Source organism: Peromyscus eremicus, chromosome 2, assembly GCF_949786415.1.
Source record: "Peromyscus eremicus chromosome 2, PerEre_H2_v1, whole genome shotgun sequence".
NCBI classification, from domain to species: Eukaryota; Metazoa; Chordata; class Mammalia; order Rodentia; family Cricetidae; genus Peromyscus; species Peromyscus eremicus.
This window is the reverse complement of record NC_081417.1, coordinates 28740838-28766234: the sequence shown is the minus strand read 5'-3', so window position 1 is coordinate 28766234 and position 25397 is coordinate 28740838. Positions and strand designations below refer to the sequence as shown.

General features: G+C 39.8%; 1 protein-coding gene and 1 long non-coding RNA gene across 2 annotated transcripts in view; one reads left to right on the top strand and one right to left on the bottom strand.

The window, feature by feature from the left end:
- LOC131904579 (uncharacterized) overlaps positions 1-25397 on the bottom strand; it is a 41400-nt gene that overhangs the window by 379 nt on the left and 15624 nt on the right. The window lies entirely within an intron of this gene.
- The window catches only part of Stmn2 (stathmin 2), a 54218-nt gene continuing 52788 nt past the window's right edge, over positions 23968-25397 (top strand). Inside the window, exon 1 of the mRNA XM_059255671.1 lies at positions 23968-24080. Within this exon, the coding sequence (XP_059111654.1) occupies positions 24062-24080 (19 nt within the window). The 5' untranslated portion in view covers positions 23968-24061. The remainder of the gene's footprint in view (positions 24081-25397) is intronic.

Here is a 25397-nt window from a genome sequence, read left to right as displayed (position 1 = left end):
ATCTTGGAAGTATAGCGCATGGTATTGCCTTGGAAATTGCTCTTCTGTTTTAATCTACTGTGTTTGCATTTCCATAAGACCCAGCATGAAATATCTGTAGCTAAATTTGAGAGGGAGTTTGAGTTGCTATTATTTCAAAGTGAAGGCACTTTGTTTCTGTCAAGTACCAACCTGTTATCTACCCCTGATATCAGAACCTTAAAAGTGCATCATTTCATGTAACAAAGATAGCGTTGTAAATCAGTGAGAAAAACAGGGATCCTGTCAAATGGTGTTAGAAAGGCATAAAAAGAAAACATTAAGTCTTTCACACTAACAAATCAAAGATCTAAAAGATGAAGGAAGAGGAAATTTACCTTGAGATTATGCATGTCTCCTAGAAATGTCAGAGAAGCTACACCCATGAACTCTCACCAGCATGGCTGCCTATCCATGACCTGAACAAGGAAGACACTGATAGAAGTGTTAATATGGAAGGGGGAGGCTTAAGAGGCCTCAACCCTACACAAAGAACAGGCAACTAAGGAGTGCTGGGAGCAGGAGAAACAGTCTTCCCCAGGGAGGAGCACACTGATTGGTTATCCAATACCAAATGGTCAGCCCTAAGAACATATACATGCAAATAACATTATATAGACTGAAGAGGTTATGTTTGTATATTAGAAAGATACGTAGCAACACTTAAAGAAAAAGAGGCCTTGAAAAAATGGATATAGTATAAATGTTCAATGAAACATACCTTGTGACATTCATATAGCTATCAATATGTATTTTGGCACAATTTGAGAAAAATCATTGTTCTAACACTGGCAAAGCACATTTAGATATTGTCTTTTGGGTTTTGCTTTAAGACAAGCCTTTGCAATGTAACTAGGCTGGCCCCAAACTCAATAGGTAACCCCAGATCAGCTTTGATCTTACTGAGCCTCTGGCCGCAAGGTCTTCAGTGCTGAGATTACAGGTATGTGTGACCATGCACAGCTCTTATAGTGTCTTCAAGATAGTGCTGTTTACCTTGAATAGAGGATCAAGCCTTCAAGGTCAGCTTGACCTTTGTAGAAAGACTCTGTCTCAAATAACCAAAATGAATTAAAAGAAGAGGTGATGGGAGAATAGGAGAGAAAAAAAAGGAGAGAAGGAAAGAAGGAAGGAAGAAAGGGAAGGAGAGAGAGAAGGAGAGAGGGAGGGAGGGAGGAAAGAAGGAAATATAAAAATTTGAAAAGTAAAATCTAATATCCTATAATTAACCATAGCTTAAGAAAATACCATATTCACAACCTATTTTTAAATTTTGTTGTTGTTGTTTTGTTACTGTATGTGAAGGAGGTGATGGAGCTATGCACACCATAGCATGGCAGGTATGGAGATCAGGGAACGACTCTGTAGAGTCTGTACTCTCCCTCTATCTTCATCTCAGTTCCAGAGATTGAACTTAGGTCACCAGGCTCGCTTGAGAAGCACCTTTACCCACTAAGCCATCTTGCCATCCCCTCACAGCCTCTTCAAGGTATGGCTCCTAAATCCCCACTTCAATGTGGAGACAGATCAAAATACAGTGCTATAGAGTAATGATTAGTGATGGCTGTCAACTTGATAGACTCTCTGCTCACCTAGGCCACAAACCTCAGGGCATGTCTGCAAAAGTTTCTAGGTTGGGTTAATAATTTGAAGTACAAAGACCCGCCCTAAATATAGGCAGCACCACTCCATGGACTCAGCTTTTGTCTCTCACTGCCTCCTCCTGCCTGTAGACACGTCTTCTCAAGCTCCAGCTGCCATGACTTCCTGGCAGTGTGGGAGGAATAGGCTCTCACCTGTGAGCCAAAGCAGCCCTTCCTTAAGTCGCTTCTGTAGGATACTTTGTCACAGTAATAAGATAAGTAACTAATACATGTGGCAAAGAATAAAAAAATTAAATTGTCCCATAGAAAAATAAAAATCATGAATTTCCTTATATCCTGCAATAGGCTAGACAGTCGTCACTTAAAATTCCAAAGCAATAGAAGAAAGAAAATTTGACTGAAATAAAGTAAAAACTTAAAAATTTGTGTAGGAAAAAGATCATAAAATGACATTTATAATTTATATGGTAGATAAAGGGATAATATACCCTATGATACAAAGATGCCCTAATTTTGAGACAAAATAAAAGTTATATATATATATGTTTATATATATATTTGTTTATATATATGAATAACAAGGTATAGAAGAGAGATGAAGGATATAAGAAAATGATCAAATTATATTAAAAATTAAAATTATATTAAGATATTACTTTTTATCTATAAATGCTGCCAAAAAATCACTGAAATATATTATTTTATTAGTGTAACAAAATACAGGAGTGCATATAAAAGTCTACACAGAAACACATGTACTGATGAATAGCTATAAAAATCAGCTGTGTGCTTTTCCTTTGAATCCCACATTTAGGAATCTTTCAGAAAGTGACAAATTTTGAAACATTTTGCATATGATAGTATTCATTGCGAAATTACTTTTCATACTGAATTCTTCAAACAAAATAACAAGTAAAGAGATTGGTGCCACTGTTTGGGAAGATTGTGGAACCTTTAGGAGGCAGAGCCTTGCTAGAGAAAGTGAATCAGTAGGGATGGGTCTGGATGCAGATGACCATGACCAGCTTCTTGCTCTTTCTGCCATGTTTTCCCTGCTGCCCATCATGGACCGAGTCCATCTGAAACAGTGAACCAAATAAGCCTTTTACCTCTTAACTTGCTTTTGTCAGGATATTTTACCACGGCAACAAGAAAATGACTAACCAATACCTTCAATGACCATGGATGAAAATATCACTTGTCAAACACTAGAAAACAAAATTTAAAAGCAAATAAAAGTTATTCACTATAAATAAACAAAACATCATGACCAAAAGCAGCTTGGAAAGGAAAAGGGTTTATTTCAGCTTACAATTCTCAGGTTCCACTCTGCCATCCAAAGTACACACAGCTTGTCTCCTAGGCTCAGGCTGGCTCCACTCCATAGCTGCTGTCCGAGGTGGTCCTCCCACGGTATTGGCATCTCCAAAATGCTGGGGTCTCCTCTGCAACTGATCTTCACCTTCACCAACAGCCTTTCCTGGGCTCTCTTCCAGGACTCTGACCCTGCCACATGGTGCTAAGCTTCAGCCTTACTCCACGACCCCTTCAATCCTGGGGTTTCTACTGGAGCTCAGATTTCACCTTCTTCAGTGGCCTCTCCAGGCTTCTCATGGCACAAAGCCTCAGCATCTCTTAATGATCCCTTCATGCCTTCAAAACCAGCAACTCCTGGAAAACTCTTACACATTACCAAGTTCATCAAGGACCTCTCTGGACCACAGCTTCTGTTTGCTGACCCTGAGGAAATATTTCCAGAAGATTTCGCCTGTATGATGCTGTTCTCTTCTTAATCACCACTAATTTTCAGCTACAGATAATCAGCATCAGTTGTCCTAGCAAAATAAGTTTAACTTTAGTGGTTCTAGTCTCCTGTTACAGATAATTCTTCAGGCCCAGCTGATCTGAACCACAGATTCTTAATCCAAAACATTGACCAAGCACAGTAGAGCTACATAGGTCTCCAAACTTCTCTCTGAAACTTCACAATCAATACTACATCATCTGCTCTGCTCTCAGTATTATCTTCTAAGCTCCCACAATACCTTATTGAGCTCTGAACACTAAATGGCTTTTCCAGCCAAAAGTACCAAAGTCCTTCCACAGTCCTTCCAAAAACATGATCAAGCCTGTCATGGCAATTCCTTACTCCTGGCACCAATTTTCCAAAAGCAGCTTGTGAAGGCACAGGTTTATTTTAGCCTACAACTCTCAGGTCACGCTCCATCACTGAAGGAAGTCAAGAAAGAAGCCTGGAGGCAGGAACTGAAGAAGAAACCATGGAGTAGTGTGGCTTGTTGGCTTGCTTCTCATGGCTTACTCATTCTGCTTTTTCATACCATCCAGTGCCATCTGTCTAGGGTGGCACCACCCCTAGTGACCTAGGCCTGCTCACCTCAACCATTAATCAAGAAAATGCCCCCATAGGCCAATCTGTTGGGGCCATTTTTCTCAATAGAGTTTCTCACTTCCCAAATGACTCTAGCTTGTTGACCAAAAAATTGTTGTTGACCAAAAAATTAGCCAGAACACTTAACACATACTAATCAATAAGTGTTACACACTACAGAGCAAATTGTAAATCATATGAACATTTCAAACAATGCAGAAAAATCATTTTGAAATTCAACATTCTTCATAATTGACTCTTGGCAATTGGGTCTAGAAGAACTCATCCTCAACATAACAAAGGCCATGCATGGCAAGCCCACAGATAACAAACACCATATCCAATGGTGAGAAGCTTTCAGATTTTCATTTGAGATCAGGATGAAAATAAATATGACCACAATCACGACTTCAGTTCTACATAGTACAGGGTGTCATAGCCAGAGAAACTAAATGAGAAAAGGAAATCACAGGTATCCAAGAAGGAAGAAGTCAAGTTATCATTTTTTGCATATGTCATAATCTTGTTTATTAAAGACCTTAAAGTCTCTAGTGAAATAATTAAAACTATTGCATGAATTTAGTAAAGTTATCAGAAATCAACATGTATACAAAAATCACTGGCATTCTCATTTAAAATAATGGCATTTCACACATGTATAACATTGGCTTTTCCTCATATTCAGTCTCTATCACCTGCTCTTGACCTCACACACACAACACTGGTTCCCTGTCTTTCTCCAAAGAGAGTCTCTCTCTCTCTCTCTCTCTCTCTCTCTCTCTCTCTCTCTCTCTCTCTCTCTCTGCTTTCATGTCATATATAAAATTTGTCTTTTATACATGTATTAACCATGGTTCCTTAAAGGAATAAATCCAACAAAATTAACATATGTTACAAGGGGAATTTGTTAGATCGGATTGAGCATTTGTGGAATAAGCAGCCCCTACAATGGCTGGCTGTACACTAGAAAGGCTGAGGGCCCAGTGGAGCTCAGTCAACAAGACTGGATACCGCACCAGTTCCAATCGTGAGTCGAATTCCTGGAGGGTTCCTGGAGAGCTACTACTCTTCAGTCAACACTGGAAACCAAAGAAACTTGTTTTTTCATGTCAGAGGATGACAGCAATAGCAGCCGCAAAGCAGATCTGTTCACAATCACCGACAACCGCCAGCAGTAAACAGGCAGCTTTGCTTTTTTCTCTTCATATCTGGGCCACACCAGAAAGTGCTGTCCACTCTGAGGGAAAGTCCTCACCACCCTGCAGTTAATCTTAGAGATGTCCTCACAGACCCATGAGCAGCATGTCTCTTAGTTGATCTTATATCCAATCAAGTTGAGTGTGTGTGTGTGTGTGTGTGTGTGTGTATGTGTCTGTGTCTGTGTCTGGGTGGTGGTGGTGGTGGTGGTGGTAGTGGTGAATGAGGACGGTCCCCATAGGCTCATATATTGGACTGTTTGGTCTGCAGTTGGTAGATTGTTTAGGAAGGACAAGGAGGTGTGGCCTTGTTAGACAAGATGTGTCACTGGGGGTGAACTTTGAGGCTTCAAGAGCCCATGTCAGTGAGGTATTTCTCTATCAAGTACCTGTGGATCAGATGTGAGCTCTCAGCTACTTCCCAGCACCATGTCTGGTTACCCGCCACCATGCTCCCCACCATGACGATCATGGACTAACCTCTGAAATTGTAATCAAGCCCCATTAAATGCTTTTGTTTATGAGTTGCCATGGTCACAGTGTCTCTTAAATGCTTTCTTTTATAAGTTGCAATGGTTTCTTAGTTATTATTCTAACACAAGACAAATTTCATTTAACAATTTTTTATAAAACTCACATAAGTAATTCAAACAGCATTTTTTAAAATCTACCATTCTAACACAGTCCAAAATTTACCAATTTGATAATTACATGCTGAAGAAAGACAAGAGGAAAATACTGTTGTTTTCTGTAATTAAACCATTATATTGCTATGAGAGCAGAAAAAATTGAATATACAGCAAAAACACTGCAGATCACAACATACAGTAATCAAGTCTGAGCTGAGACATTTCAGGCACATTCACTGGTGTATCCCCACTGGACAGCACCCATAGAGCAGTGCTCACGAGGTGAATGACATTAGCACCCAGAAAGCATTGCCAGAAATACAGCTTTCTGGGTGCTAATGCCAAGGAAACACTTCCCAGAAGATTCTGCCTTAATGATTCTGGTCTCTTCTTAATCACAGCTGATTATTCAACCCCAGCTGACTAGTGCCAATTGTCCCAGAAAAGCAAATATTTCATGTTAGTGACTCTAGTCTCTTGTTAATCACAGTTGACTAGAACCACAGATTCTTAATTCAAAATATCTCTCATATGTCCCTATCAGAGTCTTTACTTCCCTCTAAAACTTCACAAGCTAGACCTCCACCAGCAGCTTCTAAGCTTCCACGAAAGCTCACTAACCTTTGAGCACTCAATGGCTTTTTCACCTCAAACTTCCAAAGCTCTTCCACAGTCCTCCCAAAAACATGGTCAGGTCTGTCACAGCAATACCCTACTCCTAGCACCAATGTCTGTCATTGGGTTTTTAGTGTTGTGATAAAACATCATAACCAAAAGCTACTTGGGGAGGAAAGGATTTATTTCAGCTTACAACATTCAGGTCACATTTTATCACTGAGGGAAGTCAAGGCAGGAACTCAAGGCAGGAAAGTGGAGTCAGGAACTGAAGCAAGAGCCATGGAGGAACACTGTTTACTGGGTTGTTCCTCCAGGTTTTCTCAGTCTGCTTTCCTATATACACTAAGACCAGCTACCGAGGGGTGGCACACCAGCAATGAGCTGCTCTCCCACATCAATCACTAATTAAGGAAATGCACCACAAGCCTGGCCACAGGCCAACCTGATGGGGCCATTTTCTCACCTGAGATTTCCTCTTTCCAAAGGACTCTAGCTCATGTCAAGTTGACATAAAACTAGCCTGCACAAATACCTTGGATTCATTGTGTGTTTAGTTTTGAATTAATTTTTGGCTATTGCACATTCATAAAGATTCACTGTTGCCATATTTTTCACAAACCCCATGTTCAATTATTTGACAGTATATAGGATCATGACACACAGTTTGAGAATCTATAATTTGAAATACATAGGGTACTATCTTTAGGTTATATTTAAATACTGTATTACCCTACATAAGATGCTTAGGCAACCACATATTTTGGTATCTGTGGAAGATCCTCTACAGTACCAGGGGACATCTCTTATTACCTACAAAGCTACTGTATTAATCAGGCTTGTCAAGAGAAATATAACCAAGAGGAAATGATGATAGATGATAGAGGCATGATAGATAGATAGATAGATAGATAGATAGATAGATAGATAGATAGATAGATACGTGATAGGTTGGCAGGTAGAAGGTAGATAGATGGTACATAGATATTAGAAAGACTGTAGTTGATTGATAGTTTTAAAAATTAATGTAAAAAACATAATTAATTATTGTGATTATGGAACTCAGGAAGCCCCACAGTAGATCATTTGAAAGCTGGAGAAACAAGGAGGCCAAAAGAATGTTTGTCCCAACTTAAAGACTACAGAAACAAAGAAGTACATGACACACCTCTTAGTCTAAGAGTGAAAACTGAGAGCCTAGTAGTCAGTCTACTCCATAAGACCCAACATCTAAAGTTTGAAGCTGGAATGTGGTGATACATTGTGTACCTTAATAAAATTTGCCTGAAGATCAGAGAACAGAACAAGCCACTAGATTAAACATAGATGCCAGGCAGTGGTGGCACATGCCTTTAATCCCAGCACTTGAGATCTCATGTGTCTGCTACCAGTATTTGGGAAGCACACACGCCATTAATCCCAGCACTAGGAAGGAAGTAATATGGCTGGATGGAGAAAGATATATAAGATGTGAGGAGACAGGAACTAAAGCCTTTTTGGCTGAAAGCCTTTTCAGCTGAAAGCCTGTTCGATTGGACCCCTTTTGGCTGAGGACTCAGAGACATTCAGTCAGAGGATTGGTGGAATTGGTGAGGTGAGAAGCAGCTGTGGCTTGTTCCTTTGTCTCTGATCTTTCAGCATTTACCCCAATATCTGGCTCTGGGTTTCTTATTAAAAGATCTTTAGGATTTCGCGCAATACTAGAGTTCTGGTGTCTAAGAATAGAAGAGGAAAGTGTCCCAACTCTGATGGTTAGTGTCAGTTGTCAACTTGACACAATCCAGAGTCACCTGGGGAAGAGTCTCAATGAGCAATGGTCTAGATTAGGTTAGTCAGTGGGTATGTCTGTGGGAGATTTTCTAACTTTTGTTAATTTGGCTCTAGAGGTGGCTCACTGGTTAAAGTTAAGACTGCAAGTACTGCCCTTGCAGTGGACCCAAATTTGTTCTTAGCACCCTCATCAGGGAGCTCAGAGTCACCTGTAACTCCAATTTCAGAGGTTCTGCTGCCCCCTTCTGTCCTCTGTAGGCACCTTCACACACACACACACACACACACACACACACACGCACACGCACACGCACACGCACACGCACACACGCACGCACGCACGCACGCACGCACGCACTTAAAAATAAAATAAATACTTAATTATGTTCATTGAAGTGAGAAGACCACTTCCCTAGAAGGGGATTCTGAGCTGTACAAAAGTGGAGAAAGGCTGCTATGTGCGCTAATGCATTGCTCTCTGCTCCTGACTATGATGGAATGTGACCAACTGCTTCAAAGTTCCTGCTGCCTGGACTTTCCACAACGATAGACTGCAGCCAAGAACTGTAAGCCAAACAAACCCTTTCTCCTTTAAGTTGCTCCTATCAGGGTATTTTATCACAGTAACAGGAAACAAAACTAACACTGCGCCTCTACTTTTTGCTCTTTCTGAACCTCTAGCCAGTTGTATGGTGCCAACTGCCCTGGAGGAAAGGGAACAAGTGTTAGCAAAAATGTGGAGAAGAGAAGCTATGTATGATATTGATGGTGCAGCCATTATGGGAAACAGTAAGTGCCTCAAAATGTTTGGAATGCCCTTACAGTACAATCATCTTCTGAGCTTATATCCCGGCAGTGGAGTCAGCATGTCAAAGAGATATTTCCATCCACAGACTTCTTGCATAGCCAAGGAGAACCCCCAAGTACTCATCAGCAAAAGGATGTGTAACAGATCATTTCTCTTGCAAAACCTCTGCTTCTGAAAAGGTCATGGTTGCTAATGTCTGTATATACTTGCTATTACATTCATTTTAAGCAATAAAAATTCTTAGATTTAAGTACCAAAATGTATGCCTCTATGCTGACATAATGACCAGTTTCCTATAAAATCCTTTTGATAATGGCTTTCTGGACTTCACAGTAGGCCATAAAATAAAAATAAAATTCTTTTAAAATAAATTAAGATGTATGACACAATGTTATAAGATAGATGTATAGTAAAATAGTTACTGAGGTAAAGCAAATTAACATCTCCATCATTTCATAAAGCTGCAAATTTTCCCCATATGTGGTAAAAAAAAAAAAACCTGAAACTACTCACTTAACACAAATCCTAAATATAAACCAGACATGGTGACACACACATGGAATCCCAACACATGGAGGGCTGAGGCAATAGGATTAAGAATTGGGGCCTGCCTGGGCTACATAGTGAGTCTCAGTTCAGATTGGGCTGCATAGCATGACCTTGACTCAAAGAACAAATGAAAATCCTGAATATAGCACACAGTCATTAATTATGGTTCTTAGGTCTTTTAGGCATCTTCACCACACCCATTTGGTGTTTTGGAACTTTTAGTAAAGGCTAAAATTAGGGAATCCCTGCCACCATTCTGACTCTGATAGCTAATGTTTTCGTCCTTGTCTCTAAATACTTGATTTCTTTCTTTCTTTCTTTTGTTCTTTCTTTCTTTCCTTCCTTCCTTCCTCCCTCCCTCCTTTCTTTCTTTCTTTCTTTCCTTCTTTCTTTCTTTGTTACTTTCTTACTTTAAGATTACATATATGAATGAGAACTAGCAATCTTCTTTCTGTACCTGGATTATTTCACCTTAGATGATGTCCTTTCTTATTCCCACAATCTTTGGTGCCTCTTAAATGGACCACCCAATTTACCCTTTAACCTTATAAAGGATGGGTGCTAGAAATGATTAAAACATGGTAAGTCTTCATATGTTAATTTTATTCACTCATCACAAAAGCAAACTAATTTAGTAACTCTCTAGTATCAAAGACTATTTCCTTTCTTAAACAGGCATTACAAGGACTCCTGAATTCTCCAACTACAGAAACTCTCCCTTATTACAGGTCATAGTGAAGGCTGTCCTACATGGTGCCCTTCCTCAAGTCTATTCTGCCTGGCATATCTCATAACCGTGCAGCTCTCTAATGTGTTTACAGGTTTTAGTGTCAGCGGCTGAGGTGGATGGAGCCTCCACAGTGTCCTCACCTCACTTTCTACGTGGACTCCTTAATCTAGAAGAAGCCTCATAACTCCTAAGCAATGTCCAACACTAATTAAGCATCTTTATCCCCACTTCTAAATTTTTCTGCTGCTGATAGTCAACACTTTTCCAACTTTAATCTAGCTCCTGTGTTTTTTTTTCCTCCTCAAGATAAACTCTATGACTATTTAGTAGCTGACTTATCCTAATTACCTAATGTTTTCTTGAAACCTCAACGTATCATTGTTTAATAATTCACATCTTTAAGCAACATAATTTGTGTGCCATATGCCTATTTTCTGTAAGTTATCTTATGAAAAACTCAAGTTGGCATGACTTGAGGGTTCATCACAACAGCTTTGCTGTTCCCCCCCCCCCATGCTGCAATACGTAAGGTAGAGAGTTTCATGAAAGACATTCTTTGAGGTGTACAATGGGGTCCAATGTCTCTGAAAGGGGAGGAAAATGAAGCAAGACTGGTAGGGCACACTACTGAACTGTGCTACATTGTAAAACAGGTCCTGAGACCACACATGGGGAACTCTGAAGCTAGGCTGACCATTTAGAATTGGGACCTGTTATAGGAAGAAAAAGCTGGTATTTCACTCAGAAACAGTCAGACTACAGATCTAGGATTCAAGAGGTGGAGGGGGGATTCACTTTGGATAAAACAACTAGAGATAATTTTTAGAACTACTGATAACCAGACACTAGATCCTTCCATCCAGAAGGGAAATTCAGCATCCTGTTCTACAGGTATGGCATAGAATCAAAAAGTTGTCTAAATTTCTAAAACACTGCAATCAATTATGAAGAAGAATTAAGAAGAAAGAAATGAGCCGGGTGGTGGTGACACACACCTTTAATCCCAGCACTCGGGAGGCAGAGCCAGGTGAATCTCTGTGAGTTCGAGTCCAGCCTGGACTACAGAGTGAGTTCCAGGAAAGGCTCCAAAGCTACACAGAGAAACCCTGTCTCAAAAGAAGAAGAAGAAGAAGGAGGAGGAGGAGGAGGAGGAGGAGGAGGAGGAGGAGGAGAAGAAGAAGAAGAAGAAGAAGAAGAAGAAGAAGAAGAAGAAGAAAGAAAGAAAGAAAGAAAGAAAGAAAGAAAGAAAGAAAGAAAGAAAGAAAGAAAGAAATGGCTTGCCTGCCTGAGCTCAATGTACAAAAGAAATCTTTGTTAGAAACTAAAGTTCACCTTGCTAAGGCAAAAAAAAAAAAAAAAAAAAGAAAGAAAGAAAGAAAGAAAGAAAGTCATTCTATGTTTTGTGTAACATAGACTATGTTACACAAAACACCTCTCTGGTGCTTAAGTGTATATGTAAACTTGACATAGCCCCCAGGTGTCTGATGTTTGACCATTGTCTTAGATACCTTTCTATTGCCCTGAAGAAACACCATGACCAAGGCAGCTTACTAAAGAAAGCATTTAATTGGGGCCTTCCTTACAGTTCAGAGGATGAGGTCATGACTATCACAGCAGGAAGCATGGCAGCAAGCAGGCAGCCATGCACTGGAGCAGTAGCTGAGGGCTCACATCTGATTCACAAGCACAAGACAAAGAGAGAGCTAACTGGGATTGGCATGAGCAATTGATATTTCAATGTCCACTCCCAGTAACACACCTCCTCCAACAAGGACACATCTCCTAATCCTTCCCACACTGTTCCAACAATAGGGGACCAAGCATTCAAATGTATGAGCCTATGGGGGCCATTCTCATTCAAACCACCACATAAGCATTACTCTGAATGTGTCTAGGTATTTCTGAATGAGATTAGCATCTGAATCTATAGACTAAGGAGAGCAGGGTATCTTAGCCAGTATCACTGGGCATCATCTAATCACTTAAGGCCTGAACAGAATGAAATGCTGGTCTGTCTCTGCCAGAAGGTCTTCCAGCTTCAACCTCAATCTTGTGCCTTTGCACTTGGACTAGACCCTAAACCAGGAGCTGTCTTGTTTCTTGGGTCTCTGAACTGCTGATGTTAGGATCTTCTCGGCCTATATAACCATGCAAGTCGATTTCTTAAGATAACAAAATAAATCAAGCTTACACATGTGTTTATTTGTAAAGCACTCATTCTGTTTATCTAGAGAAGCTTAACTAATACAGTTCACTATTGATTTTGTTACTCGTGGTGTTAAATGGCAGTTTCCTTTCTGATTCCATGTATCTAGAAGAACTTTATCAAATATAACCATCTGTTCTTTTAAGAAAGAGAAAATATATCATTGTTGCTTGTTGTATAAGGATAGATTTTGGTATTCCCAAGTCATTTACTCACTCAGGGATACCCAAATAAATATTCAGCACTACATGAAATACTCATAGTGATAAAGGCAGGTTCGTCCAAATGTCTCAAAAAATTCTGGGAAAAGGATGTACTTCAGTAGTAAAACATTTGCCTTACATGTACCAGGCCACAAGTTCAAATTCAAGCATAGAATGTGTAAAGCATGTGACATTATGTAATAAATATTTATATTATATATGCACATATTTTCTCTGGGAAGCCTCCTGTAAAAGCCTTAACAAGTAAACAACCCTTGCTTTTTCTGTAATTATCATAAATATGAGGGAACCACAAAGACAAGATTCACAATCCCACAAAAAACTTAAACAGATTTTAGTAATATTTCTTGACTCTTCCGGTCATACTGAAGGTTTCTCTTGCTGGAAGCATAATATTCTACCTTTGGAGAGAGTTGCTGTGTGCTCTGAATTCCCTCTTACAGATGACGTGCTTTAGAGGTCATAGGTTCTTTCTTTAAAATATATGAAAGAGAACTTTCGTTGGCCATTAGCCTCAAAGTTCTAAAAAGGTAAAATTTATGAATTATACCCTTTCACACATTATTTTGAAAATTCTAAAGTTTTAGCATAGTACATGAATGTTTTGATGAACTGTATACCTTCACCTACACTCACTGACTTTAGTATTTTGCATATATTCTTCATAGCTCTCTCCTTTCTTGCTCTTGAATAGTTATTTTCATATCTCATGTAAATAATACAATTTTTATAACCAATGCTGTACCATTTGAAAGTTGATTACCTACATGATGTCACTTTACTTCTAAGGACTTTTATGCTTGCCACCTCTAAGAATGAGAACATTGTCCTACATAAACAGTAGTACAGACATCAAATATAGAAAATCCTACATGATTTAATATATTATAATGTGCAAGTTGTGTTACAATTTCACCAAGTATCCCAAAGTGTTCTTTATATAGATTTGTTTTCTCAATCCAGAATCTAATCCATGACCACTCACTGCAATTACTTATCATACCATTTAATTCCTCTTCATCTAAAAGTATTTCTTACCTTTCTTTGTTTTTACCATGCTCATTATTACATGGACTCTCCCTCATAGTATACATTTTTAATGTTTGGTCACCATTTGTTACATATGTTGCATAAGAATATAACATCACTTAGTCACTGTCTTTAGAGCATCTTGGTCCCAATAGACTGTGGTGTTTGGTGTCTTCTACAAAGCTTCTCCAAAAAGAGGAGAAGAATGGACAGAAAGAAGGGGTAACTAACATGGTGGATGCTTGAAAAAGCTACATGGAAGCCTGCTATTATAAAGTTGATATAATACATATATATTATATATATATATATACATATGTGGGTTAATATATTATATTATAATAATTAGATAATACTTTCACATAAAAGAGTTTAATTGTGGTTACCCTACACAGGGAATGATACTCCTCCCAGAAACCTGGAGTCGCCAAATACAAACCCCAGTTACAGGTGTGGGAATACTTTCTCCTGTGCAGTTAGGAAATGTGACCTATCATCTCTCTTCTTCAAATATTTATTTTATCCCAGTTCTTTATAGAATATAACAATATTGGATTATTTCAAAACAGAATCTAGATGTTCTCTGTGTTCATTAGACAAGGGTATAAGTGCTCCTAGGTTCACTCAGTGCATAGACTGAGTTTTGATATTTCTTAGGAAATATAGATTTTCAGGGATGAAAGAGATGGCTCAGTGGCTAAACGTGCATACTACTCTTGCAGAGGACCAGAGTTCAGTTCCCAGCACTCATATCAGGTGGATCACAACCACCTGAAACTCCAGCTCCAGGAGATCTGACAGCCTCTCTAGCCTCAGGCAACTGTAATAACATAAACATACCCTTTACAAACACACATGCATATACAAAATTTTAAAAGAACAAAAAATAATTTTTAATAAAAATATAGGCTTTGGAATATCTTAAATCACAGAAATGTATAAGTGTAAATGTCTATGATACTGTAGATTCATGTACCTCTAACTCTATAGACAAGATTCTTCTCTAGGCTCTCCACTTCCACATATGTATCTCTATTATCCCACAGAAGCCTGGACCCAAACAATGAGACTACATTAACTCATTTTCTTAACCTTAATATATATGAAAAAAAAAAAACTTCGGAATTTTCATCACTGTGCTATACAAACAAGAAATTATTTAAAAATATTAAAGATTTTCTTTAAAGATATAAAATCAAATCAATGTGTTTACAAATTATAAATTGTTACTTAAAACCAGAATAATCTTATTTACAAAAGGATTTAATACCCCTTATCTTGACATTATTGATAATGTAAAATACATTATAAACCCTTCAAAAGTTTACACTCCTTTGCTGGCCAGTTTTGCCTCTTATATTTTCATCTATTTGAGTGTTTTCAAGACCTGTAGTTAGATATGAAATCACACAAAACAAATGTATGCTGCATTTCCTAAAGAGATGCCCGCGAACACACCCCTATGATATTCACCAAGTGGTTATGTACAAAGAGACACCACTGGGACTCATCCTTAAAACTAGATTGAACAAACAAACAAAAACCAACAAACAAAAAAACAAGTGTTTCTAACCACTAATGCCGCTAGCTCTCAAACTCCAGAGAATACCACCTGTGGGCTTACCCTTCTCAATACAAACACACTACGATTCTTACTGGGTGAATATATATCAGCACTGGAAATCTAATCCTAAACTCACTTGAAGACCTATAGAAGCAAGAAGTTGACAGAAATAAACAGACAATTGCTATAGCAGTCAACGTCAATTGCGGGTTTCTTGTGCAGCCCATGCCCTTCCAAAAAGTCATTGCCTCAGCACGTCTAACTCATATACTTCAGTTGAATTCTAGCCTCACGCCAGAATTACTAATATCATTTATTGATTAGGAGCCTCAAATTCACCACAGAATGTCAAGGTACAGAAAGAGAAGGGTGACTAATACTGCAAGTTATGGTCACTATTTCCCCATCTGTCAATTCAGAACTATCACCTGGTCTGCTGAAGCTGACCTAGCTGCCTGTTCTTTGGAATTAGACCAAAATGCATTCAGTCAGCAACTGACATCAACTGGTGATTATCTTTATGTTCTCTCAACACACACCCAAGGGATCACTTTTCCTGCATAATGGGATGGTCTTTCCAGGCTACTGCCATCAAAATGTGACCTCTACTTTGTCAAGATCACTCTGCCATTGCAAGGACTGAGAACAAATCCTTCTGTTTCTTGTATCTGAGGGAAGACTGCATGGTGATTTATCAGAAAGGCTCAAAACACCATATATCTACTAGAGTTTCTTCTTCAGACTGAAATATATGGGCCACAACTTGTAGTAGGCTGTGTCTGAAGACAAATAAGACAGACTAAGGTTTTAGAAGCCTAATCAACATAAATGTATTGGTTAGAATAGTCCTAAAATAAAACTGTCTCAGACAAACCACCTACTAAATCTATGCAGCAACTAACACCTGTATAAAAACTTCAAGGAAAGCTAGGCCATGGTGACACACGACTTTAATCCCAGCACTCACAAGGCAGAAGCAGGTGGATCTTTATGAGTTCTAGGCAAGCCTAGTCTACAGACTAGTTCTAGGACCACCCAAGGCTACACAAAGAAACCCTATCTCAAAAAACCAAAAGAAAAAGAACTTCAAGGAAAGTGGAATCATTAATTAGAAAGGAAAAAGTCACACAATTATTCAAGGTTGGCCAGTCTGCTCTCCACGCTCCTAGCTTTAGGTCAATTGAAAACTAGATGCAAACTGGTATCCCAAAATGTGTGTGTGTGTGTGTGTGTGTGTGTGTGTGTGTGTGTGTGTGTGTTATACTGGTGATTGTATAGTAAGGGCTCAACCATTGAATATCCATAGTGCTTGTTTTGTTTGTTTGTTTGTTTACTTTTCAAGACAGGATTTCTCTGTATAGCTCTGGCTGTCCTGGAACTCACTCTGTGACCAAGCTGGTCTCAAACCCACAGAGATCTGCCTCCCAAGTGCTGGGACTAAAGGCGTGTGCCACCACCACCCCATTTGTTTTTGGGTTTTTTTTTATATTGAAAACATTATCACTAAGTTATCCAGGATGATCTTGAATTTGCTCTCTAGCTTAGTCAGCTCTAGAACTTGGAATTCCTCCTGCAAGCCCTCCCAAGTAGCTGGGGCTGTATGCTGGCACCATCATAGGCAGCTCAGATGTTTCTTTTTCTTTTTATGTGCATTGGTATTTTTCACGAGTGTATGTCTGTGTGAGGGTTCAGATCCCCTGGAACTGGAGGTACAGACACTTGTGAACTGCCATGTGGGTGCTGGGAATTGAATCCAGGTCCTCTGGAAAAGCAGTCAGTGCTCTTAACTGCTGGGCCATCTCTCCAGTCCTCAGATATTTCTTAATGTTTATGATGGTCCATATACTTATTTTTCTACTTAATAATAAAGATACTGAAAATTAGTGCACTGTCATTATGCCCTGCTGACCACATTGTGGTCTCGTTGTGATATAATATACCATAAACTGGAGGCTTGTAAACACTTAAAATTTGTTTCCAACAGTTCTGAAAACTAGGTGATTAAAGACTGAGGTACAGATTTCTAGCTATGTCATCACACACAGAAGAGCAAGGGCACTCTCTTGGGTCTCTTCTATGAGGCCCCAATCCCATTTACAAGGATCCACTCCCATCACCTAATCACTCTCTAATACCATCACCTAATTCTGTCATCATGGGGCTTTAGCAAATGAATTGGGAATGTATGTAAACTTCAGCTCATTATAGGGTCACCGCAAAAATATTAAGACATCAACTAGTAGACTTTGACCCAAGGAGGACCAAAATGATCATAATACAGAAATGGTAGTCTTCAGTTGAGAAAAGTAAAGTGTTCAGCAGAAGTTTCACAGAGAATTGAACACTGACCAAGTCATTGCTTTGTGTTGCTTTCGGTCACAGTATTTTGCAGTAAACTCCCCCTTCACAGAAAACACCCCCCTAAGTTTTAATTAAATCAGCTTGCCCATTGTCTAAAATATACTTCAGTCGTTCCTGTGTCTGCAATGAGTTCTGCATTGTAATCCCTTTCCTTTATTCCACAGCTGACCTTTGGCACATGTGACTGAAGAGCAGCCCTGCTTTTAATTAAGCTAAATGCACCTGAGTCATTCTTTTATAAAATGATCTTGAATCTAAAGCCTCAGTGTTTGGCTCCCACTTGCAGAAAGCATTAGAACAAATTAAATGACCACAACACTGGATGCAAGCAGTCACATCCAAAATGTTAGAAGTTTCAGTAAAACAATTAACCTACTTTCCATAATAAACAGCTGATAGAAATCTGGAAAAAACGAAGGGAGCTGTGTTACAGAGAAACCTGATTTGAGCCTTGTAGTGAGTGGGTAGTATGTGATCCTATTTCAAACAGGTTTCCTACATTGTTCCTAGCACTGTTGAGATAATGGGACTTGGTAGATGGTACCAATAAATTATAATTTGTATCAGAAGTGTGGATATTTTATTAAGAATACATATCAAGAGTTAATTTAAATAGTGTCTTAGATTTTCTTTTAAAGAATGCCTCAAAGACAAAATAAAGCAATGAGAGCAAGGAGACCTTGGCAACTTTTTAACTTCATGACACACATTCCTCACTTGCCCTTCTTCCAGATTAGTTCAAACAGACCATGACAAAAATTTAAGTTTGATGCTTTTATACTTTGATATAAATATTTGAGAGTTCATAGTTCTTGGACGCTCTCTCAGAAGAAGACTTTTCTTGTGCACTCTAACTAAAAATTCAACAATATCTCATAAGATAGCAATTTATTTGTCACTACAATAAGTGGGAAAAGGTTGTACATGGCTCTGGTTTTGCTGAACAGAATCCTAAAAATGTTAGGAGTTGTTTCTCAGCCTATAATTCAGAAAAAAACCAGCACCAGCACCACCACCCGCCAAAAAAAGGGGGGTGGGAAGAATTCTTCAAGATGTGAAAAGACAAAGAAAACTGGAATGAGATTCTATATTCTTCAGCTTCATTCAAGATGGTGTTATTATTGAGTTGAATTTTTTATCAAGTAGCTTTTCAAAATACCATATATGTCTGTTCATTTAGTTCTATTTGATAATACAGTAGGAAAGAGTGGGGGAAGTGTGGAGGGTCAGAGAGTTAGTTAATAAAGGACTCACAGAAAGAGCTCTCTGGAAGCCAGTGCAATGTAACTCTTTCAGAGTTAGTGTTTGCTGTGGATATTGCTCTGATTGGTTAATAAATAAAACACTGATTGGCCAGTAGCCAGGCAGGCAGTATAGGCGAGACAAGGAGAGGAGAATTCTGGGAAGTGAAACGGAGAGAGAGACCTGCCAGCCACCACCATAACAAGCAAGATGTAAGGTACCAGTAAGCCACGAGCCACGTGGCAACATATAGATTAATAGAAATGGGTTAATTTAAGATAGAAGAAGTAGATAACAAGAAGCCTGCCACAGCCATACAGTTTATAAGTAATATAAGCATCTGAGTGATTATTTTATATGTGGGTTGTGGGACTGCAGGGGCTTGGTGGGACCTGGAGAGAAGCTCTCCAGCTACAAGTGTTGGGGTCCTTTTCCTCTCCAAATCCTCCTCCTTCCCCACCTACTATGACATAGAATAATTTTTAGGCAACTAACAACTAATGCTAGTTAAATGTTCATTGTCAGGCTTCTATTTTAAAGAAAAGAGCTTGTATGAGAAATAGAGTGAGTCATATTTCCATATTGCTTTTCTAGGTACTTTTAGGACCATCACACTTGTGTGCTCACTCAAGGCTTTATAAACTAAGAAGCTGAGTGGAATCCCTAGGGAAACCAACCTCTTAGCTTCAATAATGTCCAACTAATATTCTCCCTGGATTTTAAGCTGCAAAGCAACTCAAAAAGAAAGGGGGACTGTTTCAGTAATGGCTGCCAAGATAGCAAATAATTTTTCAATATCTCCAGTTTAATGAAAAGATTAAGTTTATTAGGTTCATACCAGTCTCTTATTATTAGAGTGAGTTCATCTCCAGAAGTTCATTTACAAAACCATCAATAGGATTTACTAATTTCAGTAAATCTCTTTGCTTATGGGGCAAAATGTTTTAATTACTAATATGCACAACCCCCACAGAGGCATAAAGAAAACCTTAGGTACAGAAAAGGACATAAGGATTAACTAAATGTTCTTCAGTTGTAGATAATTAATTTTTTAGGGAAACAATAAAATACTGTTTATTCCTCATTTCAAAACAGTGGTAAGACAAACATGGAAAGATTGTAAGGCAGAGATAGATGACAACTACTTATGATTTCTGGACACAGCAGTGAAGTGGCATATAGGAACTCACAGGACAAGTGACAGCGGACAGAAGACATACAAAAGCTCAAGCGAGACAGAGCATCAGCATGGAGAGAGAAGGTAGGCACAATGTTCCACCCTTAGAAAAGGAGCTTTTGGCAACGGACAGCTTCTTAGAGGAGTATTATTTCTCTTTAGGTATGTGGCTCCTGGTAGTCAACCAAGATCCACAAAAAAGGGGACACAAGGTTGGGTAGGTAGGGAAGGGGATATCTGAGAGGAGTTGGTGCAGGAGTGAATATAATCAAAATATATTGTATTAAATTCCCAAAAAGCTAATAATGAGGAAAAGTAATGCTAACATATTGCTAAACAACACAGATTGCATTGTTAGCAAAGAACACAGATCTCTCTGTGGATTGACTTTCTTGTCAAATAAGGCATATTGTACATTTCTGCTACAAGATATGCTTTTATTTCCGACTAATCTATGCAGATATACACATGTCAAAAATAAAACTACTAACCAATTAGCTATTTTTTCACATGTGATTTTGTAACTACAAAACATCCTAAATTTCTAAACACCTAAAAAACATCTGCAACTCTTTTCTTTCAGTTTTTCTTTGTAGTCAGATGAAGTCAGATCCAAACAACTCGAGTGTAGCATTGTATTAGATGTTTTATTGTATTGACTGTATTAGATGACATCAGCACCTAAAACAACTGTTATTCTCCAGTTGGGAAAGAAACCAACCCCTCGGGCCTCTCCTCAAAGACAAGTACAAGAGGCTGAATTAGAGAAATAAAAAGGGCCATTAATACAACTTTGACTTCCACAACTTCAGCTGTTCTCATCGAAGGAAACAAAAATTGCCATTTTTCTCCTGCTAGTGTGAATCCTATCCACTTCTGTCCTTTGAGGAATGAACAAGATATAAATAAACAATATGGAACCGTCTGATATATGCTTTCAACATGGACTCAGCAAAAGTGCTTGTAAGCACTGATATGGTTTCACAGAGCTCAGTCTTTGTTAATCATCTCAACAATGTGTTGTTGTTTATTATCATTCTGGTTGTAAGCATTTATTTATCTATCATGTGAATCATGAATCCAAGTGTTATTGGGAAACTAATAAAGCTATTTGTCACTCAGCCCTTACTCTTTAAATGTTTGAGTATGTTAGAAGCCATAAACACAGTCACAGAACCCACAATTTATTGTGTGTCTACCATGATGCAAGACACTTATTATATATGGTGACTGGTCAGTTATCCAAACATTCTTGTGCTACTGTCCTTATTCTATAGTGGACTTTTGGGGTGCCAGTTCTTTAAGCTGACAGATTTCCAGTCACCATCAAAAGCATTTGCTTCAGGAAAAGATGACTAGAATGTACTGTTTTTATAGTTACATGAGCCAAGAAATTCCACTTCATTTTCAGAAGCAATGTGTGGTTGTTTGGTTGCATTTTTCTTTCTATTATTTGCAAGCAATTGTGCCCTAGCTGATTCAAAAGATGAGCGTCATCTTCCAAAGTTAATAGCATTTTACTACAGGAAGAGGTCTGTGTTTTTCTTCATTTTATACTTTTTAAACAATAAGGAGAAGCTTAGCTGAGTTCATAATATAAAAAGCCTAAAACTTCATTAAACAGGTAGCTGTAGGATCGATGAACGAGCAGACGAAGGGAGTAAACCGACAAAGTACTGAATGGAAAATAATTTCCCTGTTCCTATTTTACCATAATTTCCCAGAACAAGAAGCATGGTAGCACACTGCAATGTGAAAAGAACATAAAAGGCATTAGTTAATACAGACCCAGATCTTTTAATTCATTTTAAACTCTCTTCCAGTTGACAACAACTCATTATCTTCCTGTTTTGCAGTAATTTATATCAACCTATCCCCTCTCTACTTGACATTATTGGAAAAATCCTACAAAGCTGCAGTGAGGTGGTTAGCACCCAAAAGCCAAGAGAAAACATTTTTAAGCCACTCGTTCGCTATTTGCCCCTGTATGCACTGACTTCCTTCTCACCAGAGAGTGAAAAATGAGGACAGTGGAGCAAGTGTTTTGTTTTGTGCTCACAAGTGCAATAGATCTCATTGAACTGCCAATTGTAGCTGTTAAAGACATTATGTCATGACTGAAGGCCCTGTCCTCCAAGGAAGTTGAAGAATGTATAGGGATGACACAGCCTGGGAAGAAGGGTGTGGTGGAGAAGGATATTAGTCACACGGGCATGCTGAAGATCCCTCATCCTATGGCTGCTAACGACCCTCGTGAGAAGGGAGATGCTCTCACATTTATACTGGGAAATGGATTTTGAGAGGGAGAAAATGGTAATTTATTTCCAGACCCTGCCAGTTTCCATACTATACTCTCGCTGTATCATCGTCGTAGGCCTGTTCAATGACAGGAACAATAATTTCTGATCTTGCAGCTCAAGAAATAATTCTATTGATCTCCACTTTATTTTTTATTTTTCCAGTGATTCAGCAGGTCAGAAATGCTGTCGTTCCAGTAGCTTCCTATCATAAAGCAAGTCATCCAGAGTGTTAAAATGCCTGTACAAGTTAATAGGAACTGCAGGGTTTTCAGCACCAAGGAGAGTGCTCTGCTTCTCCGCCCTCCCTCCCCCCACCCCCGCATTTAAACGTCATACTGTGCACTATGCCAAAAAGAAATTTTACAATGTAATTTAATAGCTACCAAAAAGCTTACTAATGGGAGAAATCTTAATTGAATACTTTTAAAATTAGACAATGTTTCATACGTGTTCATGAATGCAACAGTGTTCTGGGGTTTTTTTTGGTTTTTTTTTTTTTTTTTTTCCATCTCTGAGATGGAATTAGCTATTCCTTGCTAGTTTTAAATACCTAAGCCACAATTTCTCCACGGATTTAGGTACAATAGAATTCAGTAATGTGGATGAAAAAATTTCATACGCACAAGTCCAAAACATATCCTTGCTGCTTCAGTGTTGTGAACATGCTCAATAAATGTCTGAATTAAGAATGGACATTCACTAAAAGTATTGTTTAAGTGAATAAATGGATGTCTTGTTTGTAACTGGTTTCACAGGCCCTTGCATGCCATAATGCTTAATCTCAGCTGTGAATGCAGGAAAATCATGCCTAGTCCAGGTTCTCGTACTCTCTTGCATCGTGTCCTTAGGTGGAACACATCTCTGTGCCCAAGTTGTCCAAGATTCCCTCCTCTGTGCTAAAGAAAGAAAAGGCCAGGCCTCCCCCTCCTATGAGACTCCCCTGAGTTCATGGACTCCGGAGTCTAACTACACTAGAAGAAAAGAACAGTGTCACTGGTCATTTCTGAGCTGCCACCACAGCCAGACATGGGCTGGTTTGGGAAGTCCATCATCTACTAGGGGGGGCCAGCATTCACCAAGGACAGGGCCAAAGGTGAAAGGCTAGATAACAACTCAGTCTTTAAACAGATTTTTCCGACACTCGGCATACTGGGATGACTTCTCGAGCCCCTGAATCTTTTCCTTTTCTTTGTCAATCTGTGCAATGACACATGTTTGAACGAAGTATAGCCTCCTGGGTACAGGTAGGCACAGCCCAGTTCTTAGCTCCTAGGAGGCTTCCAGGCTAAGGCGCCACTCCACTTGGACTGTACTATCGGGCTCCAAAATGGGGGGAGCTTCCAGGCAAGGGCTGATTTCCATTTCAAACTGCATTCTGGTACTTTGTACTCCAGCACCATTGGACGATCAATATTTAATGCTTGAAGATTCTGACTCTGCGGGAGTCATGTCAGGGGACCCTGGGAGCCAATCTGCTTGAGCTTCTGCGTGATAATTATTCATGGGCTCCTGCCTCTTGCTCTTTCTCTAGCACGGTCCCACTCTGCAGACTCAGTGCCTTACTCAGACTCCTCTCTCGCTCTCTCCGCGGCTACAGCTGGACCCTTCTCCTTCGCCTTCGCCACCGCTCAACGCGTGCACATCCCTACAATGGCTAAAACAGCAATGGGTAAGAATCGCGCTTCTCTTTCCCCAGGCTCAATCTGGAGCCCTTCTCTCTCGGGGCTCTGAAGACATTAACAGGAATTTTATAAAGGAAAAGACATTCATGATACACGAGAGCTGGGAAGGTCGAAGACAGCTCTGGGAGGAGATGAGAGGGCAAGAAGGGGGTCTTTGAAAAGCTAATGCAAATGATTTATTTTTAAAACATAGAGGCAGATAAGTTGCCCTCCGATGGGTAAGAATTTTATTCTACTTCCATATTTAAAATTAAAACGCCATGGGAGGGGAGGGGGCTACCTTAACTCTCTGCCTTCAGTGGGATGGAGGGACATTTCAGAAAGTGGTTTGTAACGCCTTATATTCGTTCTGTAGTTTAAAAAGAAAATTGAACGGAAAGGGGGTGAGGCTGGGAGAAAAGAGAAAATGCAAAGTCAAAGCGGTCCCATCCGGGCGGTTTGAGAGATGGGTGGGAACGGGGGAGGGGAGCGGACACATTTAATGGTATTGTCTCAGTTGGAAAAACCGCTAGTCTTGGGGCGCGGTGCGGGGAGGTAAGGCGGCCGGAGGGGTGGGGTAGGACCTTAGCTCCTTTGTTTTAGGGAGAGGGAGGGGAAGGAGGAGGAGGGCGTGGAGGGCGCGTGGGCAGCTGCAGGGGCGGAGAAGCGTGCGCGGCGGGGAGGGGTAGAGGGACCGGGCTCCCAAGGCGCCCGGGTGGGGTTTCTTTGTGTGTGGAGCTATGGTCCCCGGGGTGGGGGGGCACCTGCAGCGCTGGGCACACTGTGCGGACCGCCCCACCCTGTGTGGAGTCAAGCGGTCCCCACCCGGACCTAGCTCGGCGCCCTCAGTAGAAAGGGGGCCGGGTGGGGAGCGCAGCGCGACACCGGAGAACCCAGCCCTGCGGGGACAGAGGAGCCCCGCCACGCCCCGCGCACTCGCTAGCAGCCTGCTTATGCCGGAGACCTGACCGCTGACCTCGGCTGCCCCACCCTGGCCTCATTGTTCTCCCGTAGGGCTAGAGGAGGGTGGGTTAACATATTTTTCACAACCACGTCAAATAGGATATTTAGACATAATATCCAAAAGAAAAGGGAAAGAAGAAAAAAGGTTACTCCAAACTCCTTAGATCGCTTCTGGGAGTGAAAGCTTAGGGAATCTAGAAGGGTGTACAGAAAATAATACAGATAAAAATGTGTGAGCATGATATAAAGCAAAAGAGGTCAAGGTCTTTAAGATTGGCCACGTGCAATTTCCATTTTGTGGGTCGGACAGGGCCAATTACTAGTAAATCTTTTGGGCTATGTAAAACCGCAGGAGATTTCAG